This window comes from Podarcis gaigeae (assembly GCF_964106915.1).
Source record: "Podarcis gaigeae genome assembly, chromosome: 14".
NCBI lineage: Eukaryota > Metazoa > Chordata > Lepidosauria > Squamata > Lacertidae > Podarcis > Podarcis gaigeae.
Genome location: NC_139690.1, coordinates 40,300,196 through 40,319,072, shown reverse-complemented (window position 1 = coordinate 40,319,072; position 18,877 = coordinate 40,300,196). Strand labels below are relative to the sequence as shown.

The window sequence follows — 18,877 nt, the reverse complement described above, 5'->3', positions numbered from 1 at the left end:
ACCACAAGACTAAAATCTAGTGGGGGGCGTGTTTCAGTTTATTCACTCAATATTCATCACCCACAATAAATATTTTTTAAAGTTGAGGTTCTCCCCTCTTGTAGGTGCCTGTGCTTTGGGCAATGGAAGCTGGTCCAATACACTGACCTCAGTTAGCTCCCATCTGTCTGCCTTCTTACATACAAGCGGTCCAGCTGGTGCCCCTGGCTATCACCTTCCTCCTCTTGTCTCAGATTTGCCCTTGTAGGAGGATGGGGACCAAGCTAGGACGAGTCTGTTATTAGCTCTAGCGCCACCTACTGTTGGCTTCCCTGACTTCTGGCCTACCAATCCCAGTGGGTACCAGCCAATACAAGCTTTGGCCCAGCTCACTGAAGTAGTCAGCTGGAGTCTGGACTGTACCATTTCAAGGCTGCATGACTGAAAGCTATCATGTCTGAGGGGAAGGCTAGTCTAGAACCCTTCTTCTTGGGAGCCATCATAATTTGGTGGTCCCGGGTTCATTTCGTGAAATATTCTCCAGAAGGGATGGGAAAGGGCTGGAGATCCCAGAAGCTAGAATTTGGTGATTTTGTCCTTCAGCTGTAGAATGCTGCTTCATAATGTTCATAAAGAAAAGGATGAAGGACCTGGGTATCCAGCCCAGAGGTTGTCCACCTCGCTGACAGCTAGGTCTTTGCAGAGGATGTTACAAAAACCCCTCAGGTTGTCTCCAAGTGAGCCCTATTCAGAGCAGGCCTGCTGAAAGTCGCGGACCAGCAGTGATCATGCCCATTAATTCCAACTCTCAAGTAGGACTTAACATTGGCTACAGCCCTTAGCATACTGACTGACCATGGTGTTAATTTGGGATGGCTCTGTGTGCTTTTGTGTATATCAGGTAGCCTGTCTTAAGTGATTTCTTAATGAATGCTTAGTTATGGCTTTATTATCCTTATTTCCAGATTCCAACTGCTCCACCAAGTTACACTGGAAGACACCTTTGGTGAAAAAGCTTATAGGCTGTAGAGGATGAGAGAGAGACACAGATTTTATTTCCTGGCAGTGTGTGTTGTTTTATTTTTTTTCTGAGGGAAGAGTGAATAATCCTAGCACAGGACACCAGCAGTGCAGGAGGAAGGGACCCATCCACGGAGCATGGGAGATCCTAGACTGGATAGCTTGTTGTTGTTTTAAAAATAAAAATAAAAATGTGAGCGCCGTTTGAATTGATAAGCTAACCACAAAAGCAAAACCTCTGCAGTGAAATATAAGCTAAAACTAAGTTTAAAAATAGACGTAGGCGCACTCTTCCAAAAATAAAAAACGGGAGAAAGGGGACACAGTGTTCAGAAATGGCAAGGCAACTCTCTGCTGCAACCAGAAAGCAAGGCAAATATGGCCTTTGTCCGGCCATCCAAGTTTTGAGATGAAGAGGATAAAACAAAAAAAAGTCCTTAATTCAGATTGCCACTGCTCTCAGCCCGGCAGGCTTTATTACAACTTAACTGGCCATCTTGGAAAGGAGAGAGTGGTCATAGGGTAAGAAAAATAAAAAATAAAATTATATCCATCTAGAATAGTGTTTCCCAGGCCCTTTTTAAAGGTCATTTCTCACTCCAAAAATGAAGGAAAGTACCACTGTGTATATACTGGGTTTCTAAGGCCAGCCGTACGAGGGTGAGGAACCAACTTTGTTATTTTAGAAAATGCAGGCTGCCACTCTTCCCCCCGGAAGCACCCTAGGAAGTTGCACAGCAACCTTCCTACTGAAAGGGGGCAGGGCTCTGTTTGCTCCGCCTCTTTTGCACACGGCCATGTCGAAGGCAGCCCTTGCTATTAAATTGTGTTGTGTGGAAGGGGTTGGGAGAGAGAGGACAGGCCAAGGCGATTGTAGCTCCTAAGTGTGTCCAAGAAGTGGAGCCAGACACACAGGAAATCTAGGAAAATTGAGGCACCCCTTGGGCAGAGTTCACTAAAAAACGTTGGATTCCCCCGTCACTCTCCTCCCAACTCCAGTTTAGCACTGGAGCCTCATTGACTGCAATGGGTTGTTCATTTCCTTGTGTGCTTTTTTTATTTTTACGGAGGATTTTATTCCTTTGTGTGTTTTCTAATGGGATTATTTTCATGTGGGGGTTGGGAACGAAGTGTGTGGTTGTTTCCCCACCCTGTTTCACCAGAGGGTCCCATGTGCCTGCCTGCCTTTTCACATTTTTATGGTTTTAATGATGTTCGCCAGAGCATCCCTTCATTTGTTTAGCATTGAACGCATATTGGGCATGTAAACAGCCATCACATCCTCCAGTCAAGCCAGCATTGTGCCCTGCTTTCCTGCAGAAAAAAAAGCAATTGAGGTTTGCTTGTGTTTTTTTTTCTAAACACACACACACACACACACATTACATGAAGTTGCAAAGTATGCGGAAGGATGGAATTCTTTTGCATCTGTTCTCATTAATATATATCTATTTTCAAATGGTGAATATAAATGATAATGTAACAAAATAAAGACCACATAACAGAGTAGCTTTGCAAGGCTGTATCCTGCAAAGGAAAGAAGACAGGTTTTTTTAAATTTTTACTTTGGGAAATGTCCCTGGTTTCTTTACTATAAGCCTGATCTTGTTAATTTCGGCCTAGTTCTCATTGAGGTCACCAACTCGTTGTTTGGGAAGTAGTACAACTTCAGACTTAACAACCAGTTTTCTGGCAAAGGGTGGGTGGCCACAAATCAGGGATGTTGGAGGTGTTTGGAATAGATCAGGTGGTTTGGATTCAGCGACGTCTGGAGCACTCTTCCAATGCTTGTAAGGAGCTGGAGGCTCATTTGATGGAAAACTCTTCTATGCAATGGACATTCCTTGCCCGCAGAAAGCCAGCAAGTTGGGGAAAACCCTGCCATGCTATGTTTCTATATGCAGGGGTTTCTATTCATTTGGGATTAGGAGAACTCCACCCTAGATCTGGCACTGCTCTTAGATTCTCAGGTGGTGGTGTTAAGCATAAGTAATTTTCCTCTGCTCTGCCTGGTGTGCCAGCACCACCCGTTCTTGGAATCTAGCCATGGTTACACCTGTGTTTGGCATAGCAAGGCTGGAGTACTGTTCCACGCTGCCTGTGGGGCTGTCCTTGGAGAGTGATCAAAAGGTGTCGGTGGTTCAAAACACAGCAGCTGTGGAAGCCAGTTTGAGGGGTCATTGTCTTTTGTTCTTGTACCAGCTTGAAGCTTCTGGAGAACCATTGGCAGTGAAAAAAGATAATCCCGGTTTAGATGGGGGAAAGTATTAAGCATTTTCCTGTGTTGGAATCTGGGCACAATCCATTATGCTCCTTATTACATCTAAAGTCCAATTAGGATGAGGGCAGGGTGGGTGACTTCCATGGCTGCAGGGGCCAGATCTTTATGTCCCCACTCCTGTGAGTCAACCCACCTGTCAGTCACCAGACCTCAGATGATTGGCAGGAGGGTTTATCCCACTCATCATAAAATTTCCATTGACACCACTGCTAAAATGAAGCTTTCCCTCTCCTCTGTTTTAGCAGAAATTTCAATAGAAGCTACTTGGTACTATTGGAGCAAGGTTCATTCCCTTCGCCTGTCAGCTCATGGGCTGTGGGAGCGTAGCTTGCTCCACAAAGGGAGCAATCGGGAGCTCATTTCAAGCTCCCGGTTGTTCCCGTGTAGTCATGTAGCTTGTCAGCTGTCCACCAAGCAGCCATGATTCATGAGGAACAGTCTCACAGGCAAAATTGGGAATACTGCCAGGCCAAATATGACCTGTGGGCCAGAAGTTCCCAGTCTCTGGCTTAGGACCAAGACCATCTTAAGGCAAGGGTAGCTAAACATCAGGGATGATGGTATTGTTATGGTCCAACATCATCCGTAGGGCCCCACGTTCATTACCCCTTTCTTAGGAAGAGAAGGCCCTTAAACCTTACCTGAGCTCATTTGTCCAAGGTTTGGATGGTGGGACCAAAGGAAAGAGCCTTCTCCGTGGTAGCACCCAGACGACTGAGTCTTTTTCTCAAGTTTCGCCTCATCCATACTCAAGCTCTCCTGCTATCAGGTGGAGAGACTTTTTTTTATTTAGAAAAGCATTGGACTTTTATGTTTTGATCTCTCTCAGTCTTCCTGCTCTGTTGTTTTGTGGGGAGTGGAAAATTGATGCTGTTCTTGCTGTTGTATTCATGATTTGATTGTATTGTTTTAACGCCTCTTTTCTGTATAGTCATTGTTGTTTAAGATCATGTCAGCCACCTCGAGCTGCTCCCGTTGGAAGCGAAGGGCGAGGCATAAAGCCCCAAAATAGAGACATGAATTAAGATGTTCTACCTGCAGTCTGAAATAGTATACCTTCACCTCAATGAGAACTAGGCCTTTAATGTCCATGAGTAGCCTCATTGACCCTGGCTGGTCTATTTAGTAGCAAAGGGGTACAAGATCAGGATTTTTGTGATACACACTTATATATTATAAAAGAAAGTATACATTGCCATTCTTGCCATGATTATCTTACCAAGTCCCGTCCCCCCATCCCCCGGACTAGGTAATAGCAATAACTTTTTTGTTGTGCACAAACAGTTGCTTTATGTGCTCTCAACAGAAAAGAACCACACACGGTGAATGCATTCAGAAAATGTATAAATATTAGTGTTGCATTTTATTGAGATTTGAACAGGTTGGGTCTCATTTTATCACTATATAAAATCTTAGATGGTGCTTTCATGTGTGGGTTTTATTTCAAGGGAAATGGAAAAAGTGCAGTTTGAAAAATGGACTTTTCTTAAACTTCTATTATTAAAACACACACACACACATAAGATGCACATGGCATAAATGGCAAAACAATTTTCTTTTTCCCAGCTGAGTGTTGATATATTTTTGGAAGCGATTGGGTTGGTGGTGTTTCTTTTTTTAATTATATGGGGGTGGGGGGCTGACTTTAAAGAAAAAAAAATACTTTCAAGGAGTGTAATTTAAGATGTTCAATGTTTGTTTGTTTTTTAGACAAGAAGGGATTTAGCAATCCTGCTTCCCCTTAAGTCAATGGCAATTTGGGATCTTAAAGACAGGGCTGGATCCTGCAAACACAGGACTTCCCTTAACCACTCATGTCAACCCGAGCCTTGCTTCATAGTGGTGGGAGGTGTGCAGATTAAACCTTAATAAAATAAAATAAATAAAATAAGGGATTGATTCATTTTCCCAGCAAGCTAGTTTTGGAATGAATTTATATTTTTGTCAGTCTGTAACTTGTGATGTCAGATTCTGCCACCCCACCCCCCCAAAAAACCACTTGTTGCTTTTTTTAAAAGGGGCACTTTTATGTTAAGTTATATTTTTGTTAATGTAACAAAGTTGTTTATACTTTTGCCTTTTGAGGAAAGTGATTACGAATGTAAAGCATCTGTAACTCCACAACAGTAAGCACAACTACTTGGGGGGTGGGATTTGGTTTCACTGTAACTCACTCTAGGAAGCGTAAAAGCTACTATGTTCTCCATTGTTGCCAATCAATAATGCCACTCAAATGGGGTGGGAGGAATATATATGTATATATATTTTAGGATGCAACCCTATGCACACTTTCCTGAGAGTAAACCCCATTGAATACCATGAAACCTACGTCTGAGTAGTTATGGCAGAATTGTGTTCTATAAGGCACCTTAGACTGTTGTCGACATGCTGGTTTTTGAGATTAGCTAGGTGGCACCCCCATAAACTGGAAGAAAAATGCAATGCATTAAGCAAATACACCAGGGGTCACTATCCTTTTTTGGACCAGGGGGGTCACATTTTGCATTTTGAGAGATTGCTGGGGGGTGCCTTTCACAAACGGACTGCCAACGGGGTGTGTGTGACATAACACAACATGGTTGTCGTGGAAGGCATGGCGTCACACAGAATTAGAGAGTACAATCAGGGCAAAGCTTTTTCCATGGCTGTATTTCCATGGGAGAAGAGGCTTGTTCTGTTGAATTTCTTCCTGGAGAATAGGGAAGAAGCAGGGAAAGTGCATTAAAGAGGAGAGGGAAGCAGCAGCTCTTTAGGACCGCAGGGATTCCTACTGCCTGATGTCCAAGTGGGGCCCATTGGCTAAGAACACTGGCAGGTGAGAGGAGCCAGGCTGGCTCATTTCACAGAAATGATTGAGAGCAGGTGAACCTTGCACTGCACTGTGCAAAGGATTGCGTCCTCCAGTTGCAAACAGCCTGCACCTATTTGAAGACTAGCAAAACTGTACCCATTGGCTTCGGTTGAGCAGCTCTGGTGGGTGAATACATAGAATTTGGGGCATGTGTCCCATCCAGAGCCCTATGAAATTTTGGGGTTGAAGCCACTGACCTGGAGTGGCTCTGGTGAGGGCACACGTTAGCCCTGAGCTGTAGATGAATGCTGGTGGCCAACCTGAGTGCAGCACCTGGATTAAGGGCACTCCTGCTATACACCAGCCCTTTTTACACCCCGTGCAAGGAAGATCCAGAGGTTGGGAGGTAGTTTCCACTCCAGCATCTCTTTTTGAGATGGTGGAGAAGGTTTCAACGGGCACAGATGCCCTTGTCAAAGGATCCTGTGTCTTGCAGGATGCAGTCCTAGATAAACAAGGTGTGTTAAAATTCTAGCTTTAACTGCTAGGCAATGGCATCGTTCTTGGCTTAACTCTGCTTGAGGCTTCTGTTCTAACCAAAGGCAGTACAACTGGAAGCACATGTAGCTTTTATTTAAAAGAGAACAGATTGGACTACTCTTGCCACCTTACCAGATTACACAGCAGGTGCTTTTATTAACTGATGAGAGCCAAGTCTCATTTTTTTTGATAATATATATATTTATTAAATGTATTAATGTGCATTTTTTATAATGTCCCCTTTTCCCACTCTGCTGACCGTTGCATACTGTTTAATCTTGTACATCTTTGGAAAGGTTTTCAAGACAATCAAATGTGTACCATAATGACTGTACATAAAGATACGAAATTTAAAACGAAAACAAAACAAAAAAAGTTGTAAAGCATGGGCAAAGACATTTTATTTTCAAAATGCTGTTCTTAACAAAACAAAGCAAAAATAAAGGCTTTACTATTTACTTACAATGTGGTGGTCATTTTGGTTTTGTCCTTCGAAAACGCGAAGGGTTGACATTTTTGTAACGTTCAAAGAGGCAGCGTCCCGTTCCGTTGGCACAGGTGTTAATGGGGTTCTGGCTAGATCTCTTGAGGGGCTTCCAATGACTTCTCAGCTGGTCATGCCATTCGAACAGGGTGGTAGCGCCACAGCAGAAACAGCCAACATGGTGCCTTCTGCATCTTGTGGATTACAACTCCCTTCAGTGTGATCAGGGGTGATGGGAGTTGTAGTCCAACACCTGGGACAATGGCAGCCTCTTAATGAGGCAGTTTGGGGAGGGAACGCTTCCTTGGATTGCTCGCATAATTTTATTGATTAACTAAGGAGAAATAATTATTAAAAGCTGGAGTGATATTCCTCCCTGCATCCAGCATTAAGTTGCCAGGATGGGGATGATTCTGACGGGGTGGAAAGCCTGTGAGACCCTCCAGCTGCTGTACTGCAATCCCATCCTTCTGTGGCTGTGCTAACTGGGCTATGGTACGTCCAACATCCCCATCCTCTAGTATGGTCTCCTGTCTCCAATCACAAGTGGGGATAGAAGCAACCACTCTGATCTAGCTGGGTTTCTCCCCTTACATAAACACTGATGTGTTTGGATGGCGCATGAGCCACCTTGTGACTGTATATGTCACTACCTCAATCGGAACATCAGCCAGTGCCTGCATCTCCCTGGTCTGCCTGATTTACAGCCTTCATTCAAACCAGAATACTTAGAACGAACCAATCTTCAATCACACTGAAGTGGATGGGACCAAGATCAGGTTAAAGGCCTGTGGCATTGAGGTCGGCTGTAAATCAGGCTGTCTTACACAGTGTTCTTCTTTGAAAAGTGCCGGAGGGATTTTAGTCCCCAAGCTGACCCCCAACACCATTTGGTTACAGTGGAAAACACTTCACTGAGCCCTGCTCCCTTAATCAGCAGCTGATGGTGACGATTTGGGGCTTTTAAATTAGTATGAAAAGTAGTATCACTGCAGAGCTAAATCACGCGTGGATGCCCAGCTGATCTGCACCATTTGTGGATTCTCATCTGTCAAGACTGGAAGGGTTTGATTTTCTTCCTCTTTCTCTGTGACCGTGGTGACTTCTGGCTCCGGCAAGATTTCCACCACTGCCTGTTTTGAGCGAACTGGGCTGGGCTGGGCTGAGTCTTCCAGCTTGGTTCCCACTGCAAGCAAAAGGATTTTTTAAAATGCAGAACTTTGTCTCAAACTCCAGACTGGTTAATAGATGTGTCGACAGAGTGTCAAGACTAGGGCCCAGCAGATCTGCCTTCAGATTCCCCACAAAAGTTGCTATGTACACATATTTAAAGCACTCAACGTCTGTGGTAGATCACTGGTAGATCAGTGGGGTAGATCACTGCCCATTTTTTAACTCTGTGAGTAGATCACAGTGTCTTGAAAGTTGGCCACCCCTGCCCTAAAGAATCCCGGGAACTGTAGGTTACCTCTCACATTCTTTACGGAGGAAGGAAATAAACGTCACAGCAACATTTATATTAAGGACTTGTGTGGTCTATTATTTTAGGGGACAAGAGAAGCATCAATAAAAACCATTTCTTGTGCATTGCAACTCTAAACAAAAAAATAAATAAATGTTAATTCATGTGATTCAAGAGTAGTGCACCAGCTGGGCAGCTCCATCAGACAAAAGGGCCACAGTTGGTCTTGCCTGCCAGAGTCAACAATGGTAAATGAACAAAAGCCCTGTATCATAATTGCAAATCAGAACCCCAGCCTCCTACTCGCATTTGCATGGCCTGGGAGGGTTGCAGTGGAAAATACTAGAAGCCTAGGCCGAAGAATGGGCTGGTTCATTCAAGCCGATGTGTGAAATACCTCCCTTTTCAATAATACCAGCTACGTCCTGTCCCTAGTCTAGCAACCCTGTCTCCCTTCCCACCCAGCGATGAACCAGCTTCCACCCAAGGTCCACATTTCCATCAGAGTAACTTTCTGAGGGCAGCATGTCAGCAGTAGGCGAGGCCAGGGGAAAAGTGGGCGGAGCAACGGATGTCTTTCCACACCCACCTGCGTGCCTCTCTGCATCCTCCATCGAGACAAATGAGGCATTCTGGGAGTTCAAGGGCAGGGTCCAGCCAGCCAAAAACACTCAAGAGTGCAAAAGAGGGCCAGTGAAGGGTATGGCCTTGGCAGGGGAGTCTTGAGGGCCTGATCCAGAGGCCTGGAGGGTAGTGTTAGAAACTCAGTATAATCTAATCAACACTACCTCAACTTTTAGAAAAAGCCAAGGAAGGGGGTAAAGGATGGGAGAACTTACCCAATGCAAACAGTTGAAACAAATAGTGAATGGGAATTTGCACAGCCAGCAGTAGAACAACCTTGCAAAGGAACGAAACTTCCTTTTTAGAAAGGCAACTGAGCACAGGGGCTCAGGGTAAAAGGGATACAGAATCCGACAGTCGCTCCAGCTGATTAATGAAATGCCCAAAACAGCATCAGCATGAAACAGGAGCTGCTGCCTGTCTAGATGGAACAAGAGAGTCTGGTCTTAAAAGTCACCCAGATTCCTTTAGCTATGCAATGCTGCTGCTGGGAAAGTCTCTACAGTCTGCATTGATAATGTCCATTCAGTTCATGTGATATTGGGGAAACTATTGATGCCCCCACACCCCGCCCCAGGATGGGTGAATCTGTCCATTTCTATTTCTTTCTGTTTCTCATTTTTCCAGTCTTAAATCCAGTGCTCCAGCTTTCCACGTTAGTTTGCTTTTTTAAAGTCCCCATGAAAATTCACCAATGTCTTACTGCATATTTCTCCTAACAAATATGGGCAATTCTGACTAAGAAACACATTTTTTTGCTGTATATCCTGTGAAGAAAGATCTGGGGCACAAAGTTCAAACAAATGCAAGCAATAGGAGCAGGTTTGTCACTGCTCTATGCAGAGAACAAATGAATCCAGAATTCAATCAAATAGATAAGATCCAATCATAAGGAATCTCTTTTTTAAACCATCCCCAGATGAGCAGCTGAAATGAGAACAGGCCCTAAGAGCCCTCTGTAATGATAAGGGAGTAACCAAACCTTAATTATAAAGCCAAGATGTTCCCCAAAAGTATTCAGAAATCTCAGAGGCATGCGTCTGTGCACAGGAAGCATCCAATAGTAAGGGAATGACTAGTAATGCTTTCTGGAAACTCATACATTGACTGGCAATGGTATACCCTTGGCTGACTGAACAATAATCTCTGGAATGAGAACAGGCAGTGTGCAGTGGCTCACTCTAGACATCACGCCAAATCATGGTTAAAGAAGCTTAACTGTGTTTTGGCACAAACAAAAGAACAACATACTTTGGTAAAGCAAACCAAAATCAGAAACCAGTGCTTTGAAGGGTTTCAGGGTTCGTTCTAACTGCAGTAGGATGCAGTGTCTGAACTGATATACCATTGTTTACAACCTTTGGTAGGCTAGAGTGGGGAGCCTTGGCCAGACAGAAATGAAAACCAGACAACTGGCTCTAAACAATTGTTTCCATGATGGTATGAATGCTCATGATTTGAGTTCTAAAACAGCAGTTAGCACAATGCACAGTCTAGTGCAAAATCTAGGCGAAGTAGTGGATGAAAATGGTTGTTACAAGAGGGAGCTGGGGATGCTCATATAGCATCTTAGAATGGGAGTGCTCTTTGGACAGATTAGCAGTGGCTTCATTTACAACACATGCACACAACCTGACACTTCTAAAATTTCCATCCTATGGAAAGCTCCCCCTTTAGCTTACTGGTTATATAGTCTCAGACTGTTAGACGTCCGATCCTTGTGCAAAGATGGAATTGTGAACACCACAGAGTACCAGCCTGGTCGATGACTAGAGCAATTACAGAAAAACAACTGCAGCCTGGAGAAAATTAGGAAACTGCCAACTACCAAGTGAGAGTTGATCCAACTATCTCAATATTGTCTACTGCACCAAATGGCAGCAGAGTTCTGTGCAGTATTTTCCTCCAGTCCTGCTTGGAGATGCCAGGGATTCAGCCAAGGACCTTCCACACACAAAGCATGTTTGTTGCAACTTTTCAAATGGTTCATTAAACTACAAAACAGTTGGCATCAGTTCAGTCTCGGGGCACGGCCCCCCATAAACCTGGTGCCAGCCCCAATGCCTGCCCTTTCCATGATACTTTTTGGTGGGTGGGAGGTTCTAATAGTGTGAGTCGCCCTATCTCCAGCCTCAAACCATGCAAAGCAGCGCATGGATGGGAAGCCTGAGGTCCTCGAGATGCAGCTGTACTCCAACTCTCTCCCATCATCCTCAGCCAGAATGAGTAATAGTAAGGGTTGTGGTCTGGAGTGCCACAAGATTCCCATCTTTAGCCTACAGACCAATGTTCATCACCTGAATGAGAATAAAGCAACATGCAGTATGTGAGGAACACACAACGCTAGTGTGCTTTAAAGAAGCTTTGTGAAAAAAATAAGGAATATTGCAAGAATGTAAATGAGTATAAAATATTTTATTGATAGGCGATACTACAATTAAGGAATGCGAGGATACAAAATTAATTATGGATGATTGTCAGAGGAGTTGAGGGAAGTTCAATAAGCTAAAATATGTGAAGAAGAAGAGTTTAGATTTGATATCCCGCCTTTCACTCCCTTTAAGGAGTCTCAAAGCGGCTAACATTCTCCTTCCTCCCCCACAACAAACACTCTGTGAGGTGAGTGGGGCTGAGAGACTTCAGAGAAGTGTGACTGGCCCAAGGTCACCCAGCAGCTGCATGTGGAGGAGCGGAGACGCGAACCCGGTTCACCAGATTACAAGACTACCGCTCTTAACCACTACACCACACTGGCTCTCAGTGATGTGATATGTGGTATGAACAGAGATGTTATGGAAAATTCAATAAAAATCTATTATATAAAAAAAAGAGAGAATAAAGCAACAAGCAAAGAGAAGGAATATAGCTCCAGACAGACCTCTGCAGTGACTGGTAAATACATCTGTGAACTAGTCAGAAGGAGCCAGTATTGCAGTCACCAAGATCATTAATGCGACTCCATTAGTGTATACAGCTTTAGCAGGAAGTTTGATCCAGCTGACCCAAAGCATCCCCTTTCATTCTACCCACCATCGTGACTGCTGTTTCCTTTCTGATTTTCCGAAAGCGAAATAATCCTGCAGTGGGTTTGGCATTTCAAAGACTCCCCGGTGGTGGGTGTGGACTACGGCATCAGGATCTGCCTCCCTGGGGTCGCATGACTCCTGCCGCCACATTCTCAGCTGTCACTGCCACGATCAAGTGTTCCAACCATCCCTGGCATTTGGAAAGCACTCGATGCAAACGCCGCATGCTCCTCAAACTTGCAGTGCTGTGCTTTTGTTTGGAAAGCAGTTCAAGATTTCTGTGAAATCCACAAAACAGTGCTGGTATACCTCAAGTATTTATAACCTACCCTTTCTCTGTGTCAGGGGTGGGGAACCTCTGATGTTGCTGGACTCCAGCTCCCATCAGCCCCAGCCAGCATAGCCAGGGATGATGGGAGTTGTAGTGCAAGAATATATGGCGGGCCACAGGTAATATAAGCAAACTGTAGAATAAAATCAACAGAGCCCCATATCGGAATAAATAAGAGGTAGCTAAAGTCCAAAGGGACACGGGTGGCGCTGTGGGTTAAACCACAGAGCCTAGGACTTGCTGATCAGAAGGTTGGTGGTTCGAATCCCCACAACAGGGTGAGCTCCCGTTGCTCGGTCCCTGCTCCTGCCAACCTAGCAGTTCGAAAGCACGTCAAAGTGCAAGTAGATAAATAGGTACTAGTCCGGTGGGAAGGTAAACGGTGTTTCCGTGCGTTGCTCTGGTTCGCCAGAAGTGGCTTAGTCATGCTGGCTACGTGACCCGGAAGCTGTACGCCGGCTCCCTTGGCCAATAAAGCGAGATGAGCGCCACAACCCCAGAGTCGGTCTTGACTGTACCTAATGGTCAGGGGTCCCTTTACTAGCTAAAGTTCAAACGGCAACAGGAGTGCAGATGAAAAAAACCAAACCCTTAAAAAATGTCTGGGCAAATAAACAAAGACTTTGCACTAAAATGATAACAATGCTAGTGCCAGTCATACTAACAGGAGGGCCTGTCAGGAGCAGGAGTCAAGCGTAGATCAGCAATAAAAACATGGTGTCAGTGAAGTTAACTCTTTATGCAAAGCAACCAAATCAGTGCAGGCCTAGAAATCCCAGCAACTATTCCCAATAGGTCTTGCTGCAATGAGGCAATTGTGAGGACTGAAGACCCTCCACCTTCCCACAGCTGCCTAAGTCCCCTCCTCTCCAGGGTTTTTTCCAAGACTGCGTCTGCGCACAAACAATCTCTGATTTGCTCATTTCAATACTCTGTGTGCTCTAGGAGACTAGGCAGGAGAAGGAGACTCCCTGGATTCTTCAAAAACCTGTCTCTCTGTCTCCTAGCCCCACTCCCCTCCAGCTACCTCTTCTGCTTCTGAGCTTGGACCGCTCTCTGCCCCAGCCTCCTCCTGCTCACCAAACCCCATTGCCTCTATAGCTTCTGACATTTCCTCTTCCTCCACCACCTCCTCCTCCAGAGGCTGCTGTTTTTAAAATACAAATGTGGCTTTATTTTTATTAGTGCAACACTGAAAGGAGGAGGAGGAGGTGTAGAAAGGTATCTTCCCATTTCTTTGAGAATCATCTTATTTATTTCATACACACTTTGACCAAATGTATTTGGAATAATAACTGTCATCCTTCAAGATTCTTCTTGCAATCACTTGGCAGACCAAAGACTAGAGAATTTGATAGCCCTTCCTCTTTTGTTTTTATCACATGGCAACAAAATTGTTTGTTCAAACATTTTGCCCCAAACAAAGCCACATTTGTATTTTGAAAACAGCAGCCGCTATTCAGAGCCAGGCACAAAGACTTCCACCCCCTTTCCTATATAACTTCATATATTAATTCTGAAATTAATCAGTCTGTATGTGTGTTTCTATGGTTATTTTGTATCCTTCCTGAATGCTTGAAATTATCACTCTAGAACACTAATATCCTGAGGGCCACTCTGGACCTAATAAATCCTGGCCACTAGCCAGCCTTAAATCATGCCTTGCTGTTGGCTAAGCAACTGCTGTTTGTTAGGGCAAACAAACCAAAATTCCCACAATCAGATAGAATGCTGAAACAGGGATTGCTACTCTTTTTAGGCTTGTGAACACATTTGCAAACCAGAAAAACTGTTGTGGGCACCGAAGGCAAACCAACCAAGCACATGCCAAAAGCTATTCTACCAGCTACAAGAGAATGCTCCTTCCAAGCCCAATGAAAAAATAAGAAATACATGCTATCTAACAACAACAACAACAACAACAACAACAACAACAACAATAATAGCTTTTAAAAGGAATAAGGTTTTTAACCTTCCCCAAAGAACCAATAACTTCATTGTGGTTTTATTGTTCATTCCTCCCTTGAAAATGAAGAAGGGTGAAGAAGCAAATTGGAGTCGGGGGTGGGGGTGGGGGGTGGCAAAGGTCATTTGCCCCCAAGGCATCATCCTCATCTATCACTATAATAACTTCTGGAAGAACAAAAAAACCCCAATAGATTGTGAGCCAGAACTGCTACACTTGGGATAGAGAACCAGTTGTCTTTGCAGCAAAGTGCAAATACAGAGATATCCATTGTATTGGACAGAATGTCATCACAATGTGCTGTGCACACAATGGATGCGTAAAGCTTTGGGTTGCTTCTCAAAAATAAAAAAGGCAAAATGTCTTCACTGTACATCATGTGTTGGCTCGTTTCTGTTCTGTCCCATCAGTGTTGCACCTTTATATTGCATTGCAGAGATCCCTTAAGGGTTCTGCATTTTATTTTTAAATTGGGGTGGTGGGTGGGTGTGCGAATCCCGATTTAGGAATTATTCCATACCTTACGTTTTCCAGACCTTTCAAACAAGACCAAACAACACTATTTATTACATTGGTCCTCCTATAAATGCCACCAGTTCAAAAGGCTTGCCACTTGTGGGGAGATTCCTCTTGGGAGGGATTTACAATCACGGGTACCAAGATGGCAACAATATACAATGATGTTGTCATAAAAGCAAAAGGCATCATGTATGTTAAGAGCACCGAACTGACAAGCACTGCCGAGCGAAATCTTATTTTTAGCACATGCTACATATTATTTAGCACCCTGTCTTGAGTCCAAGTAGAGTCTCCTCCAGGGATGGTGGAGAAAGTCACTGTTTGCACTTTCAAGCAAATTCGTGCTTTCGGGCAAGGCCAACCTGATTCACCTGAGACAGACTTCTATGCATCTCAGGATCCATCTACTGACCAGATCACTCACATCTCTAAATTGTTCAGTAGTTCTGCTTCGAAAACCTTCATGAAGTTTCAACTGAAAATGTGTGGCAATTGATTTACACAAGGACTTCCTTTCTTTTCCTATTTTTTTTTTAAAAAGGATATTGATGCTATTATTATTTGGAAAGGTAGAGAACTGAAGACTGGAGAAATGAGAAAAACCTAACCAGCAGTGTTGCCCATGTCTAGTGCTTGAACAAAGGGATGCTTCAGCTAACCACAGTATAACTGGTCATTTAACTAAATGTTCCAGCTGTACCATTTACAACCTGTTGCGGGGGGGGGGGGAGGAGAAAGTTACCTTTTTTCTCTTGCTTGGCCCAGAATTCTCGCACACGTTTAATAATGTTCTTTGTCTCCCTCAAGTGTTTCTGCCACTGGCGTAATTCTTGAACCTCAGGTTCACAGCGGACCTTGAAGAATGATGATGATGATGATGATGATGATGATGATGATTATTATTAATTACTAATGTAAAAAGGCATCATTTTTTGGTCTGCCCCGTATTTGATGCAATGTTGTTTCAGCGTTGCTGCAGTTTGTCTTCCGCCAAAAACTACATTTGTCATCTCGCTACCCACTGTGGCAAAATGACATTGCCATTCAGTTATTCCGCCCCATTCATTTCAATGCAAACGAAACCCGAATGTAAATGGGGGTGGGAGGAATGCAATCAATTACATATCATTTCTGGACTGAAAGCAACAGCAGCAGCAAGCACTGTTTTTTAGCCAGTGCATGAAGTAACCACAATGACTAATACTTAGGAAAGAAGATCTAGCCAATAAGGCTAGAGTGAAACACCCATTATCTAGACTTTTGGATTGCTTTTCTGCTGGTCTTCCCTGATGGAGAAATTATTGTTCCTCAATAGAAAACATGATGGTATCTAGCATTTCAGTGTAGCTGCTGTTTGGGAGTAAGTGTGTCAACACAAAACAAGAGGTAGCAGCAAAGTCATTTGTCTGGAGTGTTATTTCCCCCTCGCCAAAAATATTTCTGTGGATGCGCATGTAACATAGCCCAGATGAGTAGCTCTTTCCCGCAAGGGAAACAGTGGCACACATGCAATTTCTCCTGGTCTAAAAAGATAAAGAGAGTACATGCAGAATTATTTCCCCATCACCTTTAAGTCTACATAGTAACTCCACATACTTTCCTTTGACCAAAAGAGCAGCAAAATGAAGGGCCCAATCAGAGACCTACTAGTCCAGTGTCATGTTTCCAGGAAGTCCACAAGTCCGCCATGAAAACATGTCCACCCTGCCCTTAGCAGGCAGTAAAACTGTTCCAGGGAACCTCAGGTGGGCTATCGTGCATGCCTATTAAGCTGTCTTTCAGTCAGTAGATCAAAGTTGTACAGATCTGCTTCGGTGCACGGACACTTCGTCTTGGGCTTGACACCTGCACAAATTTCCTTGCTTATTTCATGGGCTGTTCTGAACCTTTAGACTTAGATCACCCACCAGGACTTCCAAAGCCCTCTCAGTCTCATAGCCAGGTTGGAATCCCGATCTGAAAACATAATCTAAATGTGCCTCTGCTATTACAACCTTGGTAACCTTTTCTACAAAGGGATGAGGAGATGCCTAAATTCAACTATACACTAGGTTGGCTTTTTAAAAAGTAAGCAGAGAATGCTCTCCCCCAAATTTGGCATTCACCATTTCTGCCGGTGGCCCAATGAGATCACACCAACTTGCCAAGATGGGAAATAAGTCAGAGAAAAACTGGTACAGCCTTCCTCAAGCTGGTGTGCTCCCATCTGCCTCAGCCAGCATGGCCGATAGTCAGTGGGAGTTGTAGAACAAATCATCTGGAGACAATTCTGAAGACAACTTTGGAAAGATGGTTGCAGATGGTTCTTCAAAGGCCCCTTCCAAGTCTAGGAGTCAAGGACTACAGCTTGGATCCAAATGTCTCTTTCCTAGGAAAACCTATGGATCCAACATTGTTCACAACTTTGAGGGAAACTAGGCTGAAACCAATCCATGCAGCTGCTACAAGTGACTACTCCTAAAGCCTGTGACACAGCTTCCCATCTCTCAGAGCCAGGTTGGATTGAATCTGAGCAAATTTATCAGGAAAGAATTGTGCCAAAAAAGCCCTCAGCAGGCAGCTGAAACTTCCTAATATAATTAATGCAATGCACATTTGACAGTAGCATTGTTATTGCTCATAAGAAGAAATATTAAAGATAACCTGTATCAGAGCCTGGTCAATGTAGAGCTGCTTTCAGATAAAAGAGCACAGATTCAGTCATATCTGACTAAAGGTAGGTTACCAAAATGACTCCATAATGAGGTGATCCTGTGGAGAGGATCACAGAACCACAGCAGAGCAAGAACCACTGAATACAAAAATGGGCAGATAATGAAATATTCTTATGACTTCTTTGGCTTTTTCTCTCCAGATGAGTACCTCAAGATGCACGGCAATGTCACTGAAGATATATTATGTGCACATTAATTTTAGAAATGCCTCACAAACCAAACACATATCATGAACATGTGGCATGAGGAAGCCTATGCTCCTAGTTAGTTTCTAGTTTTCCTTAGTTTGTTCCCCATCTAGCCTTTTCGTAGGCATGCACAGCACATACCATTAGGCTGTGAACACAGGGAATATTTTTAAGGTGAACGTTTATCGTGCACATAATCCTAAAGGGCATTATTTTGACCCATCAAACAAAGAAAGTAAACATAATTTTTTAAGATTAACAACGAAACGTTACTTTAAAAATACAAACTGCTTCTGCATGCAGGCCGAGGAGGGGTGGGAGAGTTGTCTCTGCAAAAGTGGGAGCATGTTTTTGCTGCTTCACAAGGAGCCTACCACTCACCACCTTTTGAGAGAGAAATGTGGAGGTGAGGGGCTGCTTTTGTGGCAGAGGGACACATGAGGCTCCCACATTGTTACCTCACCTCAAAGAACAGCAACGGACCCTCCAAGCGGCAAGACCTCAGAGATAAGGTGGTGCTTGCTGCTCAAGGGCCTGCCCCAGGCCATTCCCCCAAGCGCTCCTGCCTCCTTTTCCACAAAGACAGACATTTATTTTGTGTCTCAACAGCTCTCTCATCCCTCCTCAACCTGTACACAGAGCCAGAGAAGTGACCTGGTCACTAGTGCTCTACTAGAGTTAAGCAACGTTAGGGACCCAAAAAGCCACTATTTTGGCATTAAGGCAAACCTGAACACACCCCGTACATAGGCCTATAATCCTTCTTCTTCGCCCCTTTTTATTTTTTCCTCCCAAACAGCTCAGCATCCTGTTCCTTCATTTATGTCTTTTCTCTTGCCTCAGTGGATCCCTCCCTCCTCTGCCCTCCTCTGCGCTGATTCACATGCTCAGACATGAGACTTGGGGATTTTTCCAGACGTCTTCTTGCCACCAGAAAAAAGGGACCATAAAA

The 18,877-nt window shown here is 44.1% G+C and overlaps 2 protein-coding genes across 10 annotated transcripts in view; one reads left to right on the top strand and one right to left on the bottom strand.

Annotated features, from left to right (window-relative positions):
* GPRC5B (G protein-coupled receptor class C group 5 member B) overlaps nt 1-7,076 on the top strand; it is a 29,319-nt gene extending 22,243 nt beyond the window's left edge. For all 6 annotated transcript variants that reach the window (XM_083711708.1, XM_083711710.1, XM_083711709.1 and 3 more), the window contains exon 4: nt 945-7,076. In XM_083711708.1, the coding sequence (XP_083567834.1) occupies nt 945-989 (45 nt within the window). In that variant the 3' untranslated portion in view covers nt 990-7,076. The remainder of the gene's footprint in view (nt 1-944) is intronic.
* Nucleotides 4,862-18,877, bottom strand: part of IQCK (IQ motif containing K) — a 35,578-nt gene continuing 21,562 nt past the window's right edge. For 3 of the 4 annotated variants that reach the window (XM_083711812.1, XM_083711814.1, XM_083711813.1), the window contains 2 exons: nt 15,766-15,877; nt 4,862-8,281 (listed from right to left, as the gene is read on the bottom strand). In XM_083711812.1, coding sequence (XP_083567938.1) covers nt 8,082-8,281; nt 15,766-15,877 — 312 coding nt within the window. In that variant the 3' untranslated portion in view covers nt 4,862-8,081. The remainder of the gene's footprint in view (nt 8,282-15,765; nt 15,878-18,877) is intronic. The other variant, XM_083711815.1, reaches the window with a different exon arrangement.